Here is an 18,880-nt window from a genome sequence, read left to right on the forward strand (position 1 = left end):
TTGGTCTTAATGGCAGACTGTGCTGAAAGCCTGCAATCTAATATCTTGGAACTTGAAAATAGATGCAATGACTATGGTATGAAAATTAGCCTCTCGAAGACTAAATTGATGTCAGTAGGTAAGAAATTCAACAGAACTGAATGTCAGATTAGTGATACAAAGCTAGAACAGGTGGATAATTTCAAGTATTTAGGTTGTATGTTCTCCCAGGATGGTAATATAGTAAGTGAGATTGAATCAAGGTGTAGTAAAGATAACGCAGTGAGCTCGCAGTTGCGATCAACAGTATTCTGTAAGAAGGAAGTCAGCTCCCAGACGAAACTATCTTTACATCGGTCTGTTTTCAGACCAACTTTGCTTTACGGGAGCGAAAGCTGGGTGGACTCAGGATATCTTATTCATAAGTTAGAAGTAACAGACATGAAAGTAGCAAGAATGATTGCTGGTACAAACAGGTGGGAACAATGGCAGGAGGCTACTCGGAATGAGGAGATCAAGGCTAATTTAGGAATGAACTCGATGGATGAAGCTGTACGCATAAACCGGCTTCGGTGGTGGGGTCACGTGAGGCGAATGGAGGACGATAGGTTACCTAGGAGAATAATGGAGTCTGTTATGGAGGGTAAGAAAAGTAGAGGGAGACCAAGACGACGATGGTTAGACTCGGTTTCTAACGATTTAAAGATAAGAGGTATAGAACTAAATGAGGCCACAACACTAGTTGCAAATCGAGGATTGTGGTGACGTTTAGTAAATTCTCAGAGGCTTGCAGACTGAACGCTGAAAGGCATAACAGTCTATAATTATAATGTATGTATGTATGTATGTATGTATGTATGTATGTATGTATGTAAAAATTTATTTTGCTTATTTATATGCAAAAGGCATATAGGACGCAATTTTTTTAATGAGCGCACAATTGTAGAAAATTTGGAGTTGCGAACTTTCCCGACGTGTTCAAACAGAAATTCTTCTTTTTTTCTCCTTTATTGGCTATCTCCCCTCCTTGGGGAATGTGCCATAAATATGAATAGTCATTTCGCTGAAAGATTCGTTTTCACCTGACAAATGAAGGTTGCTCCTGGTGGCTGTACACAAACAATAGATTCTTGGCGCCGGTAGACAATGACAATGAAATCCCTATTTTTTTACCTTTTCTATGCCTTTTGCGTATAAATAAGTAAATAACATTAATTATTCACCTCTTTGCATAATTGGAAAATTAATAACATAAAAGTTGACAGAGAAAACAGTCTCCACACAGGAAGTCGAACCCACGACCATCGAATTACCAGTGCGAGCTCTTACCGCTACACCAACAACTGCTCGGCGTGCGCACTAACATACGTGGCTTATACGGTGCGAGAGCCGCGTCAACATTTTTATTTTTATTTTCTATACACTTGGACATCTGGAGTTCCCACTTTAGGTACTTTCATTTCTAGCTAAGCCCTGCATGTTCTATAAATTTGATCGAAATCGGTGGTGACGAGTAGGGAATGCCCCCTTGTAAGATGGACATGACTGCCTAATGGAAACATGTAGTGCTGTATGGGGAGTGAGTGGAGTATGGTGCATGTGCATCACACATACCTATGTGCTAAAAAGAATGGACTACACTGTTTGACTGGTAGCGAAGCAAACAAAATTAACATTATGAGAATCCAAAAATGAGGATAATTTTAAAGAAAATAAATGTAGATAATGAAATAACACAGTGAGCACCTATAACAAAATAGTCCATCTCCAATTCCTTAGATTCCCTGGAAAATAAGCCCGTGCTGTGGTTCATCATTAAAAGATTCCACTATATATACGTGGCACTGTGGGTATTTATGGCACTTATACATCTTTCATTGGTCCATAAGATTCCTCCTCAGGTTTAGATGTCTCGAATTCTATCAGACCTCTACCAACCTTTTGGTTTTTAATACTGAAGCCTGCTACACTGAAATAGTCTACAGTATTTCTTGAACATGATTCACACTTTCTAATAAATGTTCGATGAACTAGAAAATACTATTTCTAACAGAGCAGTTGAGCAATGTCTGATGATGATGATGATGATGATGATGATGCTGCTGCTTGTTCTTTAAAGGGGTCTAACATCGAAGGTCATCGGCCCCTAATGGAATGAGATGGACGACATGATATATGATAATTAAAATTTTAAAATGTATCCATGTATATATAATTCAAGTGAAAAGTTAAAATAACACACTAAAATATGCAACACAAACTAAAATAAGTCAATGAGATAAAAGCGCAGTTAACGCGAATACACTAGGACAAAGGGCATCATTGCACACGATAAAAAAGACCACTATCCCTCATAAGACGGATGATGAAGTCTACGGACTGCTCGTCATCACACAGGATGAGGGAGATGGTATGCGGGAGTTTTAGACTATGGCGCAGACCGACCAGGTCCACGCTCTCTGTAAGGATGTGTAGCACGGTAAGATGATCGCCACAAGTACACATCGGAGAGGATTCTCCTTTCAATAAATGGGAGTGCGTTAGTATACCGTGGCCGATCCAAAGACGACATAATACCACTGCTTCCCTCCAAGAAGCCCGAAGGGAAGTCTTCCATACCTTTGTTGTACCTTTTATCGCTTTCAGCTTATTTGGAAGAGGAGTGGCCTGCCACTTCATCTCCCAATGGGACATAACCAGATGTCTCAGCTGAGAGCGAATATCACTTGCTGGAACCTCGTAAGGCAACAGGGGCAGTGTTACTGCCTCCTTCGCAGCCCTATCTGCTAACTCGTTTCCCTCTACACCCATGTGGCTTGGGAGCCACAGAAACGTGATTCTGGTGCCGGCAACCGAACACCCGGCCAGCAGGTCCTGGATTCGCGGCACCAGAGGGTGCCGAGGGAAACAGATATCAACAGACTGTAGCGAGCTCAAGGAGTCTGTACACAGAAGAAAGTGTTGGCACTCATCGGACAGTGCATACCGCAGAGCTTCACGGATAGCATAGAGCTCTGCTGTGTATACACTACAGGTTTCTGGGAGAGCAAAAAGAAACCTCTCAGTGTTGACGAATGCACAGCCCACTTTAGTGTCTGTTCTCGAGCCATCCATGTAAAGGATGACTGAACCTGGATACTGGCCAACAACGGACAGAAAGAGCCTCCGATAAATCAAAGGGTCCCTGTTTTCCTTCGGGCCAGTGTGCAGATCCAGGATTATTTCAGGACGTCGTACTACCCACGGAGGAACCGTACTTGGCTGTCTGACAAGGCAAGGAACCGAAGGTACGGAAAACAATCTGTGACTGCTACACAAGCATATTCTAACCAGCTGCGTTGCTCGAGGACAAGCAGCGTACAGCCGACGGTGTCCATTGTTGAATATGCAAGGATAGCTTGGGTGAAGTGGCATCTGTCGCAAATTTGCAGCATACAACAGAAGGAGCTGCTGGCGCCTCAGGTGTAAAGGTGGTACACAAGATTCAGCAAGCAGGCTAGCTATGGGGCTTGTTCGAAAAGCTCCCGTTGCCAACCTAACCCCGCTGTGACCGATGCTGTTCAATCCTGCAAGAATGCTTGGTCTTGCTGAGCCATATGCTGCACTGCTGTAGTCTAACCTGGATAAAATATGTGCCCTATAGAAGCGTAGGAGCACCGTGCGGTCAGCTCCCCATTAGTGCTGCTAAGAAACTTCAAGAGATTAGGCCTCTTGGTGCATTGCAATTTTAGCTGCCGCATGTGTGGCTCACATGATAATGTACTATAGAAAAGGAAGCCAAGAAATCGGTAAGTGTCAACTACAGGAATAGCAAAATTTCCTAAATAAAGCTCAGGGGCCTGTTCCACGAACAAACTTTGCAACTTCTCAACTTTGCACTTTTCAATTCTTGCAAAGTGCAAAGTCTTTCTGTTCCACCATGATCTAGGTTGTACTTTTCAATTTCTTCGCAAAGTGAACAGTCTTTGCGAATGAGTGATCCGATCGAGTTTATTCCATGAGCAAACTGTATAGGCCTAATACTCTACGATTTTTAATGCTTTACTTTTCGCGGCGAACTTGACGGTATAATTGTGGTACCGTTAAAGTATTTTATCATGGGAAAGAAAGGTTATTACAAGAAGCTGGCTGTGATGGAAGTTGTCAAGGAGAAACGTGACATCCTTTTTGGCAGCTTTAAAAATAACCTCTCAAATGATGACAAACATCAATGTTAATGAGAGTACCGTCAACACATCCACACACAGAAGGAAATTCACCCTTCATTAGAAATCCTGTCGCTATATTATGTGGATTTTCAGGCCAACGTACTGTTAGGAAATATTACATTTACTATAAGATCTACGACTTTGGTCACAGTTCTGCAAATAATTGATTTTGATGTCCCATGCATTGATGCTGCACCGTGCAGCTGGGCCCATTTACTAACCAATGTAAGCATATAAGAATTTGTTTTTACGGAAAGGAATTTACTTCTTTTTGTTGCATGTTTCAATAAATGACCGATCATTTCAAGAATATAGTCGGCCTGTGTTGGGGTAATATGATATCACTCGCGAAAGTACGCCAAAGTGAGGTTATGAATTTTTTTTTTTTTGCTAGGGGCTTTACGTCGCGCCGACACAGATAGGTCTTATGGCGACGATGGGATAGGAAAGGCCTAGGAGTTGGAAGGAAGCAGCCGTGGCCTTAATTAAGGTACAGCCCCAGCATTTGCCTGGTGTGAAAATGGGAAACCACGGAAAACCATTTTCAGGGCTGCCGATAGTGGGATTCGAACCTACTATCTCCCGGATGCAAGTTATGAAAATTAATCCTGTCTTTGTACGTTCTCTTATTGGATTTTTCACCACAATCCTCACTTGATGCTAACAAAAGCTCTCGTCATAACGTGTTTGTCACTAAACCAAATTCTACGCCGAAAAACTAGTGTACATACTTGTTAATTAACAGATGAAAAGGGAATCGTCTCTTTGCAAGATTTATGAAAACTTTTCACTTCATTTCGTTGCACTTTGCATTTCTGTACCAATGGAGGAACATAACAGGCTTGAAAAGTGAAAAGATTCCTAACTTTTCACTTTGCACGCTAAATCTGAAAAGTGATGGTGAAACAAAATCTGAACTGAAAAGTGCAAAGTGAAAAGTTGCAAAGTTAATTCGTGGAATAGGCCCCAGGATGTGGGTGAAGAGTACGTTGCTGACAAAAGCAGACAACAGTGGTCTTTGTGGTGGAAAACCGAAAGCCATGTTCGAAGGTACACTGCTCCACTCTCCTAATAGCTTGCTGTAACTGTCGCTCTGCGACTGCCACATTACGCGAGCTATAGTGCAGAGCAAAATCGTCCACATATAGCGACGGTATTACTGCTGAACCAGCAGCAGCAACAATACCGTTTATGGCAATCGTGAACAGAGTGACACTAAGAATCGATCCCTGTGGGACTCCATTTTCCTGAATGTAGTATTGCGAATATGTCCTCCCTACTCCACCACGGAATAGACCGAGGGACAAAAAATTTGCAATGAACACCGGCAAGTTACCTCGGAATTTCCACTGATGCAGGACTGAAAGGATACTATATTGCCATGTGGTATCATAGGCCTTTTTTAAGTCGAATGAAACAGCCACCAAATGCTGTTTGCAGAGAAACGTATCCTGGATAGAACTCTCGAGGCGTACCAGGTGGTCAGTGGTCGAGCGAGCGGCTCGAAAACCACATTGGTAATCAGACAGAAGTCCTTGTTTCTCCAAACACCACACAAATTGGCGATTTACCATCCTCTCAAATAGCTTACACAAACAGTTAGTAAGACACAATAGGTCTATAGCTCCCTGCATACTTAGGATTTTTGTCAGGCTTGAGGACAGGAATAACTATGCCCTCTCGCCACTGAGATGGAAACTGACCCTCTATCCAGATTCAGTTGAACACACAAAGGTGATATAATAGACTATCCTCACTAAGGTGTTTCAACATCTGGTTATGGACATTGTCTGGCCCAGGAGACGTGTCCTTGCAAAGCGCCAAGGTGCTGCGGAGTTCCCACTCCGTAAAGGGCACGTTATAGTCCTCTAAAGCTTGAGTGGCAAAACTAAGGTGATGACGTTCTGCCTCCTGCTTCAGAGCAAGGAAATCATGATGGTAGTTCCTGGAGCCAGACACATCCGCAAAATGACTTATGAGATGGTTAGCAATCGAGAGAGGTTCAGTGACGAGACTGCTGCAATGGAAATTCCCGGTAGAGAAGATGGTCCTTGGATACCTGAAATACGTCGAAGTTTAGGCCACACTTGAGATGATGGAGTATGTGACATATTGTACAAGTGTTTCCTTGACGGACTGCTTTCAACTGTAGAAATAATTTATATATTTTCTCTTGAGATTTTTGTTTGTTTTAATGTTGTCAATCTTACGCTAATTTTAAGGACATTTCCTCTAAAGCATTACTTTGTCAATTTATGTATTTTTCATCTAAACAGTGTTATGTGGCTGAAGATGTTGATAATACACGAAACATGTACCACTTTTAACCATTAAATTGCCTTAGGCAATCATTGTATCGACTAGGTGGAAAATAAATAAATACTTAGTTGTGAACATATCTCTCCCACAAAGCTTTCTTACTTAGCGCGGAGTTTCTTAAATGTTACCAAGTTGGCCACAGTAGGCTGCCTACTATAACGTTTATGGGCTCGAAGACGTTCTTTGATAGCTGCTGCAATTTCTTCGTTCCACCAAGGAACAAGTTTTCGGCGAGGAGGCCCTGAGAAGGAGGGAATGGACTCCTCAGCAGCAGCAAGGATGACTTGTGTTATGTAAGTTATTTCGCCATCTACGGTCCGCGTGGTATCGGCGTTAAAGGCAGCTAGGTATGTGAACTTTGGCCAATCAGCATGTTTAAGAATCCATCGAGGAGGGGCCTCGATGGATTTTTGTTGCAACAAAGTAAGAATAATGGGAAAATGGTCACTGACACAAAGATCATCGTGTGTATTCCACCGAAACAGCGAAACCAATGCTCGGCTGCATAGACTTAAGTCTATTTCAGAGTATGTGTCGTAATGTACACTGAAATGAGTTGGTTCGCCTGTGTTCAAAATACATAAATCCAGCTCTGTTACTAATGTTTCCAACTCCCTTCCCCTGGGGCAAGGTGCATCAGAGCCCCATATGGGGTGATGGGGGTTAAAATCTCCCAGTAAGAGGAAGGGACGAGGAAGCTGATCTATAAGATCAATGACATCATTTATGCTACGAGGCTGGCCTGATGGGAAATAAACATTACAAAATGTTGCTATGACAGGCAGCAAAATGCGAACTGCAACAGCCTCCAGCACCGTTCTTAGTGGGATCTCTTCGCTGTAGGTATCAGAACGGACAAAAATGCCAACGCCACCAGAAGCCCAGTGAGCATAATGTCGTTCTGTCGAGTATAGTCGAAAATTTTTTAAGATCGTATGATGACCTGGTCTGAAATTTGTTTCCTGAATACAGACTATACTCGCTAATGAGCTGGCGCAGCTCAGCAAGATGCCTATCATAAACCATTACAGTTCCGTTGTAACAGTCCCATAGTGTGGGTGTGGACTTCTGGGGGTTAGGTTAGAAGCAGCGTAATGCTACCTAACCTAAACTCACATCCCCATCCGAAGATGGAGATAAGTGCTCGTCTGGTGACGAGGTGATGCATGCCTTGAATTTCTTCGACGTAGTTCGGGGGCGGGGTTCCTTCCTAAGTGGGGTGCGCGCAGGTTCTCCAGGAGGTAAACCCGCTGACGTAGAACCCATTTGTAGGAGAAGTGGAAGAACGCCTTGTAAGGGCGCTTTTCCTCCCCGCCGTCGATTCTTGTTTAGACGGGCTGGGAGGTGATTTCCTAGCCCTGGTCGACGATGCCGCCTCCGCCGACCTCATGAGGGGAGGAGACATCTTCTTCCCCTGCTGAGCCAGTGTAGGTTTCTTAGCCGGCACAGGCTTATTGGTGGTCGAAGGCCAGGATGAATCCACCTTCGAATTCGTTCTTTTGCGGCGTTGCTCACAGGAGCAACTGACGCCTCGGGCGCAGCGATCTTCTGAGAAGGTGTTCCAGTTGAAAATGAGGAACCTGGGAGAGACTGTGCTATCATGCTGAAGTCTAGTGTCTTTGCCGGTGCATTCAGAGAATTAAACTTACGGCGCGCTTCCTGGTAGGAAAGACCATCCAGGACCTTGATCTCCTGGATCTTCTTCTCACTCAGATAGGTCGGACAGTTAAGATCTCGAGGAGAATGAAGACCAGAGCAGTTAGTGCACTTGTACAGAGGTGTGCACTTCTCCACGCCGTGAGCTACTCTTTCACATGTACCACACACAGACCGATTTGAACGAGATACCATGTGTCTGAATCTCTGGAATCGATAGCATCGCATAGGAGGTGGGATGTACGGCCCCATGTCGCAACGATAGGTTGTTACCTTGACTTTCTCTGGCAACACTGACAATTTGAAGGAGACTATGAACGCACCCGTGACAACGTCTTCACCATTGACTTTGCGTGTAATGCGCCGGACATATGTCACGTCATGGTGCTTCATGTCTTCCATCAATTCACCGTCAGTGTTCAGAACGAGATCACAATGGAAAATAACTCCACGAACCAGATTAGAAGTTTTTTGCTCTTCCACTTTGATGGGGATTTTGCCAAGGTGGTCGCACTTAAGCAACTGATCTGCTTGAAGTACAGTGTTCATCTTCAGAAGCAAACCACATATGCGCATTTTCTTCAGATCCTCAAGTTTACCATATACACCTTCGATGTGTCGACTGAAGAGAATCGATTTGACCAGCTTAAAATCGTGCCCATCGGTTCTAGTAGCAACCAGGAACCTAGGGAAGTTGGAACCCAGACTAATACGCTGCGCTTGTTCCCAAGGGGTTGCCCTCCTTAGGGAATCAACAGTTAAAGACTTGGGTGGCGAACTACCCGAGGAGGCAGGCGGAAGTTGTTTTGACGCCATGCCCGAGATCATCCTCCCCGAATGCCACCCATTCCGATCAGGGGTCTCTGTAGCCGAACCAAGCAGCCAAGGCAATACCCACCTGATCATAGCCGGTACTGCCCAGGGTCCGATGCTGGACGATGCCTAATAGGGGAGGACTGAGGCAATGAGCACTAAGACTCCCTTCCTCCAGTCATCTGCAATAGCATCTACCCCACAGCGTGTACAGAGCACTAAATATAGGTAAAAATAAATAAAAATAATTAATAAAAATATCTTCTTCTGGCATTCGGCTGCGCAGGGACCTGTGTTGTCAGGCAGATACTGGAACGGTACATGACACTCCCACCCGCCGCTTCCTGGGTGGTTACCGACATGGGCTTTCGAGCGTAGTCGCACACGTACATTACCTGTGGATGTATTCAGGCTCTCCCATCCACAGGAAGTCCAACACATTATACCAAACCATAATCCATGTCCACGCCTACGTCACCCCTTTTAGTCGCCTCTTACGACAGGCAGGGGATACCGCGGGTGTATTCTACATGTGCGCCCCCACCCGCAGGGGGTGAGCAATGTCTAAATCAAACATAAATTGTTTTCACCAACTCGCCACAAATGTCTAACAGAACTGAACCTAACAGTAACCCTCATCACAGTTTACTCAGACTTATTCAAAGTTTGTATTTGACAGAACAGCTATTGGTAGCTCTCTAGCTAAATGGTGTATTGCTATTATGGTTACAGCCTGAGTTCAGTAGTGATGTTGCCACTGTCATCAGAAGCACATTTGAATGCTGTACTGCACTGATGAAATTAATGAAATTAAAGATGAATAACTGAATCTTAATCTTTAAAATAACACACTGAATGATAAAATCGGAAATTTAGAATGCAAATATTTTAATAATGTAAATGGAGAGCAAGTTGGATTATTTTGGGGGCAGCGCAAGCTTTAAGTTTGTGTGCGATACTCTCCTAGATATTTTGTTATTGATTTTACATCCCATTAATTACTTTCACAGTTTTAAGAGACACTGAGATGCCAGAAATGTTGTTCACAGGAGTTCTTTTACTTGGTGACATGAGGCTGCATATGTGAGTACCTTCAAATAGGCTATCACCAGACTGAGCCGGAATCCTTGAAATTTACTCCGACTTTCTTATCCTTCAATGTATTTACTTCTCATCCCTTAGCTTTAGGAAACTCCAGTTTAAGATTGTCACGATATTAAAAAAAAAAAAAAGTTTATCAAAACAACCTGGAAAAATAAAACATATTCCAGAGGAATGAAGTAAAAATATAATACTATGATTTTTGTTGAGCATACATAATTTATACAATAATTTCAACATAGGCTATTACAGACTGCTATTAAGGACATCAAAGTCAACTGCTATTAAGGACATCAAAGTAACTGACTCAATGGTCAACATCAGTTAATTGATAGCATACAAAGATGCTAATTTAGAACCCTATTGCATATATTGGTACATAATATTAGCTGCTGGGATCATTAGCTGTGTAAAAGGTAAATAGCTGGTGACAAGCATGCCGCATTGTACTCATACTATGGTGAAAGCATGATACTGCTCAAATGAGCTTAGTCATGCTGATGCAAGCAGGTAGATGGCAATCTAGCACACCTACAGACAGTAGCAACCGACAGTAATAGAATTTTAGGAACAATAATAAGTAAAATGACAAAAAATTGGCTTCTTCACCAGCGTCAAAATATAGACTTATTCCTTTGAATACTGTAGTGCTGTAAAAACTACATTATCATACTCACTTCTGTAACAGTATGGTAATGATCATCATACATATCTTCCTCTCAGTTTTGGAAACAATTATTTTTCTCACCTAGGTCTGAGGAACCGAGCTGCGTGTATTAACACGCTATGGCTATAAAGTCAAGCTCTGCATTTGGGAGGCAAGTGGGTTCGAACCTCACTGCTGGTTGTCCTGAGAATGGTTTTCTGCGATTTCCCATTTTCAGCAGTGGTGATTATTGTTTTAAAAGGAAGTACAACTGAGCAATCATCCTGTATTAACACTAATCAAGGCGAAAAATGGAAAGGGTCAGACACTTCAAAAAATTAAAGTTTTGGCTTAAGAAATACAAGGGCCATGAAGGGCATGGAAAAATATTTTTTAAATGTCCCATTTCACTGCCAGGCAAATGCTGGGACAGTTCCTATTCTTATGTGACAGCAATTCTTTCCACAATTTAATTCACAATCATTAATTTCATTTTCATTAGCTCCTCAACTGAGGCTGGCACCAGCAAGGACATCCAGCTGTAAAAATATGCCGTATTAAGGTATTTCATCTCACCTCATCTCCGACCACATATCAGGAAATGGGAGTAAGGGGTAGACATACTACTACCACTACTACTACTACTACTACTACTACTACTACTACTACTACTAAGGACTGAGAAAGTTATTTAAGCTCTAACATCATCAAATTAATATGTGGATGTTTAATTATTATAACCTCATCAAATTAAAGTTATAATAATAATCTTACAATGAGGAAAATGAGTTAGTTTAAGACACGCTAAGTAATTGCAATATATTTACGTAAATTGCTGCTGTAACCTATGCATCAATAGGCAATTAGTTACCAATGTTCCATCAATAGCTATGTTACTTCAATATCATTCCTTCAGAGCTCATGCACTTTCTTCTATTCCAAAAGCCTGTCAATATACAGTAGATTAAGCAATTGCTAAGATTTAAATTAGTGTCAAACCATTAATTAAAGTCTTCAACTGATGATCAAAGAAATCCTTCTCCTTGTAAGTTTGTACGGCACATCTTCCACATACACGTACAGGGTCCACAAAACACATGCGGGGAAGGCCTATCTTGGTATCGCAGCATGCTCCACAGTAGATGCGCCCACATCGTCTGCAGTGATGCTACAATCACCATAAGTTACACATTAACACTCTTCAGTAAAGTTAAATTATGCTTCACCTCACACAGAATTAAATATACATTTACCTTTCTCCTGATGAAGTCAAATTTAGATTTACATTCTGAACAATTAGTTATCTGAAAAATGAAAACATTTTTTTAAAAACATTTCTAATACAGATGTATAACTGGGAAAGGGTAAGACACAAGTTACACTAACTTCTCTATCCGGTATCCATTCAGGTTCTCCAAGTATGAATGGACTTCGAAAATTATCATCACTGGACACTATCCTCAGACCTGATTTAGATCTGATTAATTTCTTAGTGCATCCCGACTCCATTCTTGGCATTCTGACCTGAAACCTATGGGAGATAACTACATAAGAGAAGGATAAGTAAAAAAACAGAGAGAGAGAGAGAGAGAATAAGATACACCACTCGAGAGGGAAGATAAGAAGTGAAAGAATAGTTTGCGGTTGTTGATAGGGCAATTAATATCTAATTTTGCCATAATTAAATCAACCAATAAGCTAAATAAGAAAACAGAAAAACCAGCATCTTATGCATCGAATGCCATTACCATGCCTGAAGTGTACAATATGAGATGTCCTGTATTTGCCTTCGAGCTTACCCTCCAACTTCGTTTATGTTTTACATTGAAACAGCCAAAACCAAAAACAACTACTGATATGCTACCGTCGAACTCACGGTTGATCTGTCATTATCTTTGACAGCTGTGTATCTTTTGTGGAAGACAGGCATATTTTTACGCATAAATTCTTTGGACATTCAAGAAGAAAAAAAAGACGATCGAAAGAACAGGAACATCCTCTTTGATCGAGAGTAAATGAAGTCGAATGCTTTATCTGAGAATTATTAATGAACATCGAGAAGTTTTGTATGTTATCTTGTTTTGTTCCAGCGTGATGAGCGACATGGATGCCGAGCAGCTGAAACAAACCGCTAATACTTATTTTAAGAAAGGGGACTATGAAAAAGCAATTGAATTGTACACTCAAGCTATAGAGTTAAATCCTTCAGCCGTGTATTATGCGAACAGAAGTTTTGCGTATTTAAAGACTGAATGTTTTGGTTATGCTCTGAATGATGCATCAAAAGCTATTGGTTTGGACAGTTCTTATGTGAAAGCTTATTATCGAAGGGCAGCGGCGTATATGTCCCTGGGCAAAATCAAATTAGCCCTGCGAGACTTCGAGACTGTTACGAAGGCTAGGCCAAATGATAAAGATGCAAAAACGAAGTACAGTGCTTGCAACAAAATGGTTAAACAAATGGCATTTGAAAGAGCTATTGCTGTTGATAATGTGAACAAATGTGTAGCAGACAGTATAAGTATCGATTTAGAGAACATGGCAATTGAAGCCGACTATAGTGGGCCACAACTTTCGGACAGCACCGTGACGTTAGATTTCATGCTGTCGCTCATGGAAACTTTCAAAGCCCAGGGCAAGCTTCACCGAAAGTTTGCATATCAGATCTTGCTGAAAGTAAAGGAGTTTTTTAAGGAACAGCCGTCTCTTGTTGAAATATCTGTTCCTGATGACAATAAATTTACTGTTTGTGGAGATATTCATGGGCAGTTTTATGATTTGATGAATATATTTCAACTTAATGGGCTTCCATCCCCAACAAATCCGTACCTTTTCAACGGTGATTTTGTGGATAGAGGATCGTTCTCTGTAGAATGCATATTTATATTATTCGGATTTAAGTTGCTGTACCCAGAACATTTTTTTATGGCAAGAGGCAATCATGAAAGTGAAAATATGAACAAAATGTATGGTTTTGATGGAGAAGTGAAGTCGAAGTATTCAGCAAAGATGGCAGAATTATTCACAGAAGTGTACAACTGGCTGCCATTAGCTCATGTGATCAACAGTAAAGTACTTATTATGCACGGAGGCTTATTTTCAAGAGATGATGTATTACTGGACGATATTAGGAAAGTTGACAGAAACAGACAACCACCAGAAGAAGGCATTATGTGTGAACTCCTCTGGTCGGACCCACAACCTCAGCCTGGTCGAGCTCCTAGCAAACGTGGGGTAGGAATTCAGTTCGGCCCTGATATTACCAAAAGATTCCTCGAAAAAAATGGTTTAGATTACATCATCAGAAGTCATGAAGTAAAAAGTGAAGGTTATGAAGTTGCGCATGACGGACACTGCATTACAGTTTTTTCCGCTCCAAATTACTGTGACACTATGGGAAACAAGGGTGCCTTCATTACATTCACAGGAGGAAACTTGGTGCCTCAGTTTACGACTTATGAAGCTGTTTCACATCCGGACGTAAAACCAATGACATATGCGAATAATATTTTGAGCCTTCTTTGTGGATAAAATGTTGAAAGATAGTGTCCTGAAACTCCGGTCGCCTACTTAACAGTTGGCAGGACGGATAGAATATATCGTGTGCGTGTGTGCCCAAAGTGATGTATGTGTGGTCCATGCGCGTGTGTGTGTTGGAAGTCCCGAATATATATTATGTGATTTGATCTCACGAAAGTATGAGACATGTTCTTTTTTAAACTTTATTTACTGTGTTAGTTCTTTTTATCAGTATGGGAGAAACAAAAACTTACGACTGGATAAATGATTCAAAGAAATTGGGAGGACCCATTAAACCTATCGAGGTTAGAAGTTTGAATTCTTTGTTTGTTTCAGTGTGCTAGTTTTTTTTTTTTTTTTTTTCGCAGATGTTTTGATAACTGGTAAGGGAACTAAAGTTCTTCCGTCTTTTTAAATACTGGTTACGAAAAAATTACTGTTTGCCATAAACTTCAGTGTGTGTTAATAGCCTACATTGTACTAAGGTATCACTCATAGAACACTTGATGGAGAGGTTTCTTACACTTGTGTTCATCTTTCCGATGAGAGCGGATTCTAGTTTATATTGTGATGTAGACTGCATAACTGTGGCATGTTATGTCAAAGAATCACTGCACTATTTTCATTTCAGTCACCATGGTTAACTTTTAATTACGTTTTATAAAATTTCTTACTTTGATGGTTTCCTCTTCTTTTTATTTTCATTTAAGCTCATTTGGTGGGAGTTTTATTAAACTAGGTGGTTTCTTTTTTTTGTAACCTTTTCTTTCTTCATATAAGGTAATAGCATATTTTCTCTGACTGGTTCAAGGTTTAATGGTCTTTTAAAATCTTTGGCCTATTGGTTATTGGCTTCTGTTATCTCCATCAACATCATTATAAACTCTTAATTACTTTCAGGTTTGATTATGTAATGCTTGTTTCCAATTCTGTACATCTTAAATGCAAAATGTATACAGTTACTGAAACAATGGAAGACAAGTTTATTTGAATATCCTTCTTCCTTATTATGGTATGTTTTGTTTAAGTCAGTCTTTATCATTCATTTACCATGGAGTGGTGCGAGGTCACATGCAGCTAATCCTAGTAGCTTGCGTTTTGCCATATAGGCCCACAATTCTAAGGAATTTCAGTGGACTTTGTACTTGGCATTTGCTTGTTTTTTGCAGAATTTCCTCAGCTATTGCTGTCTTTTAAGAACTTGGTGTAGGCCTATGTTATAGGGCCTGCTGCTAGTTACACAGTTCATAAACAGTTGGGAGACTTTTTAGTTGAACATATTCTGTTTTAATTTGTTAAAATTAAGGCTACTCTAATTTAAGATTTAGAAAGTTAAACAGGAACGAACATACTGGTACAGAGGTTTATTCACCTAAGATATTGCACCAAAATACTTATAATTCATCTGGCTCCATGGCTGAATGGTCATCCGTAATGGCCCTCAGTTCTGAGCACCCTGGGTTCAATTTCTGGCCGGGTTGAGGATTTTCATCTTTAATGGTTAATTCCCTTGGCTCAGGGACTGGGTGTTTGTGTTATCTCCAACATCTCTACAACTCATAAACATACACAACACTAGCCTCTACAACATTAACATGCAGTTACGGCAGACACTGCCTCTCTTCTTCAGAGGGTTTGCCTTAAAAGTTGGGACATGTGGTCACAGGGTTGCATGACATGGTTTCCATCATACATTCTGTGGTAGGTGAGGGGTTTGTCGAAGCGAGTAGGGAAGTCGTCCTAACCTTATCACATGCAGGCAGTGCAATGCTAGCCTAGCACTTATCAGCGCAAGCTGTCATTTTTGAACGGTATGGATTGACTCGTAAAACTTTGTGTTTGGTGTACTCAGAACATTCTAGCTTCTAAATTGATGTTTTGGCCAATTTTGGCTGTATCTGGTGGTAGTGCACGGAAACACAGACATTCAACCAATGCCAAGCTATCGTTCATGTCGATTTATATCGGTTGAGCACCATCTCGAAACCCAGCTGCCAACTGTATTGTGTACATTGACCGTGTGGTTAAGCTGTTTTATTCAACGTGTGTGATATTCGGAACAGTAATTTGTGTTTTTCATGTTGTTATTTTTAGTTTTTATCACTCTGGTATAGTACAGTATAGCGTAACTTACACTTTAGCATACCATAAGTTAATATAATGGCCTATAGCTTTTAGGCCTATATGTTTAATATTTCAGTATAGTTGTAGTTTTAATTATATCCGTATATTGATTAGTGTATCTAGTTCGTCTGTGTATACCATGTCTCAGTGTAGTTCAGGAGAGACAAGTGGTAAGAAAGTGACTCTGGGATCAGTGAAATGTTCTTCTCTTTGTAGGCCATAATCTCCTTCCTCTGCCAGTCATTAGTTATGGGTAATTTATTTCCTTAGCTCTTTTATTCTTAATAATGTATTTTTGTTTTAGTGTCGGATGTTGTTAGTAAGTGCATTCAGCATCTTTGAAGATTTTGTGAATTTGTTTTCACTAGTGATTCATTAGCTTTTCTAAGTTTGGTATTACATTTTACGAGGACTGTAATCACTTGTTCTCGCAGCAGTAGAGCACTGGCAACATAGGTAAGGCGATGCTCACATGTTATGTGAACTGTCACTTTAGAAGTAAACACATGCAGAGCATAGTTTAGGTAATAATTGTTGACCAGCAGTACGATGTACGAAAAAACACTACTACATGGCTATAGAAAATAACTGTTCTGTGTTAAAGCTGTTATAAACAAAATAAATATGAAAACAATTAGTTAACAGAATAAAATTAAATACTAAATTTGTAATGTTTAAAAATTAAACACACACACAAAAAAAAGGCGCTCAGCATGTGAGCGTTCCCTGAGCCAATGCCATTGAAAAGTACTGCTTCTAAACCAATGTTTGACGCATCAGAAACCAACTTGAGAGGAAGACAGGTCAAAATGAGGTATAGTTTGTTCTAAAATAAGGAGGACTTGACCCTTTTTGAAAGACTTCACACTTAGTAGTTCACTTAAATTCTGCTTTTGGTTTTAACAGCTCATGCAGGGGATTCAACACTGAAGACAAACCTGATACCAGTCTACCTTAATAATTCACCATGCCAATAAAGGCTTTCATCCGGACATAGTTCTGGGCCTTGGTTATTCCAACATGGTACAGATTTTTTCAGGGTCTTTATGTAACCGTGCTATATCTATAATATGACCTAAATAATTTCTCCTTCAATGAAATAGCATTTCTTTAAATTCCATGTAAATCCTGCTTTATCAAGCTGTCAAAAACTTTCCTTAAATTCCTCAAATGTTGTTCTCTGTTCAGACCTATTACAACTATATCATCTAAGAAGTTGAAAACCCCTTTAGCTCCTACCAAAACCGTTTCAATAACCTTCTAAAACAATGCATATGAGGCTAACTACCAAAAGAAACTACCCAAGCCAGCATCTTTTTAGATTCATCCATTAATCCTAGTTCGTTATAAGCCTGGTAAATAACAAGTTTGGATAAAAATACACCCCCTTGAAGCACAGCAAATAGCTCATCAATTCCAGGCAGCAGATGTTCGATATCCTGTAAGTACTTGTTTATAATAATCTTGTATAATCATCACACAATGGAAATCAATCATCAGGTCTCACCACTGGCACAAGAAGTGTCCCCTATTCTGAATTATCAACTGGTGATAGAACACGTTCTTTTTTCCAGTCCTTCATGTTTCGTGTCCATTTGTGTCTTGAACGCAAACAGCACCGGCCTTGGTGTGAAAAAATAGGTTTAGCAGAATCAATTATTTTAAATAAGATTTTTCATAATGGATTTACCCAATTTATCATTAAATAAGGTATCATATTTACCAGTCATCTTTGCCAGGTGTTTGTCAGCAAGTATTAATGGGAACATCTATTTGACTTAGTACAATCAAGCAAATTAAGTACAATCATCAAATCTGTGCCCAACAGGGCCCTATTTCCTTCCCACTAACCTACTATGCTGGCGTAGCAGAGGGAGAGGTGATACTCCCACATGGCGCGTACCAGGTGGCGGATAGGGGGGTCCTAACCGGCTTGCCGGTGGACTTGAGCGAAATAAAATAGCTCTCGCGGACCAAACACACAACCCCCTGTGAATGGGGGATGCAGACAAAGAATACACCCATGGTATCCCCTGCCTGTCGTACGAGACAACTAAAAGGGGCGACCAAGGGATGATAAAATTAGAACCATGAGACTACTTGTATTTAGTACCATCAAGCAGGGAACACCATGGGTCGATTTTACTTGTGCGTAGTACCACTATGTTAGGTACATGATAGGTTTGTGTTTAGTAGCGGCAGTATGTGCTTCCGGCTGGATTTTAGAGTACTTGTGATTAGTACCACTATATGAGCGACACCGTGGTTCTGCCTTGCCTATGATTAGTACCCACTATGTGAGGAACTCCACGGGATAGTACGAGTCCCTGTGGTTAGTACACTTATGTGAGGAACACCATAGGTTTGCGTTGCCTGTAAATGGCGCCGCAATGTGAGAAACACCGTAGGTCTGTGTTACATGTGCGCATTACATTACCTGTGTGTAGCACCGTAATGTGTGGAATACTTCGAGTCTACGCTCCTTTTGATTAGTACCGCAACATGACAAATACCA

General features: G+C 40.9%; 2 protein-coding genes and 1 pseudogene across 6 annotated transcripts in view; 2 read left to right on the forward strand and 1 right to left on the reverse strand.

The window, feature by feature from the left end:
- Positions 1-12,629, reverse strand: part of LOC136866522 (zinc finger FYVE domain-containing protein 21) — a 126,168-nt gene extending 113,539 nt beyond the window's left edge. For 3 of the 4 annotated variants that reach the window (XM_067143598.2, XM_067143573.2, XM_067143591.2), the window contains exons 1-4: positions 12,471-12,605; positions 12,109-12,253; positions 11,976-12,026; positions 11,722-11,890 (exon numbers count right to left, since the gene is read on the reverse strand). In XM_067143598.2, coding sequence (XP_066999699.2) covers positions 11,722-11,890; positions 11,976-12,026; positions 12,109-12,240 — 352 coding nt within the window. In that variant the 5' untranslated portion in view covers positions 12,241-12,253; positions 12,471-12,605. Of the gene's footprint in view, positions 1-11,721; positions 11,891-11,975; positions 12,027-12,108; positions 12,254-12,470 lie in introns of all 4 variants that reach the window. The other variant, XM_067143582.2, reaches the window with a different exon arrangement.
- A 105-nt stretch (positions 12,630-12,734) lies between these two features.
- LOC136856833 (serine/threonine-protein phosphatase 5 pseudogene) lies at positions 12,735-14,253 on the forward strand (annotated as a pseudogene).
- A 158-nt stretch (positions 14,254-14,411) lies between these two features.
- Polr3B (RNA polymerase III subunit RpIII128) overlaps positions 14,412-18,880 on the forward strand; it is a 236,541-nt gene continuing 232,072 nt past the window's right edge. For both annotated transcript variants that reach the window (XM_067135003.2, XM_067135004.2), the window contains exon 1: positions 14,412-14,546. In XM_067135003.2, the coding sequence (XP_066991104.1) occupies positions 14,475-14,546 (72 nt within the window). In that variant the 5' untranslated portion in view covers positions 14,412-14,474. The remainder of the gene's footprint in view (positions 14,547-18,880) is intronic.

The sequence above is a fragment of the Anabrus simplex genome, chromosome 1 (assembly GCF_040414725.1).
Source record: "Anabrus simplex isolate iqAnaSimp1 chromosome 1, ASM4041472v1, whole genome shotgun sequence".
Taxonomy (NCBI): Eukaryota; Metazoa; Arthropoda; class Insecta; order Orthoptera; family Tettigoniidae; genus Anabrus; species Anabrus simplex.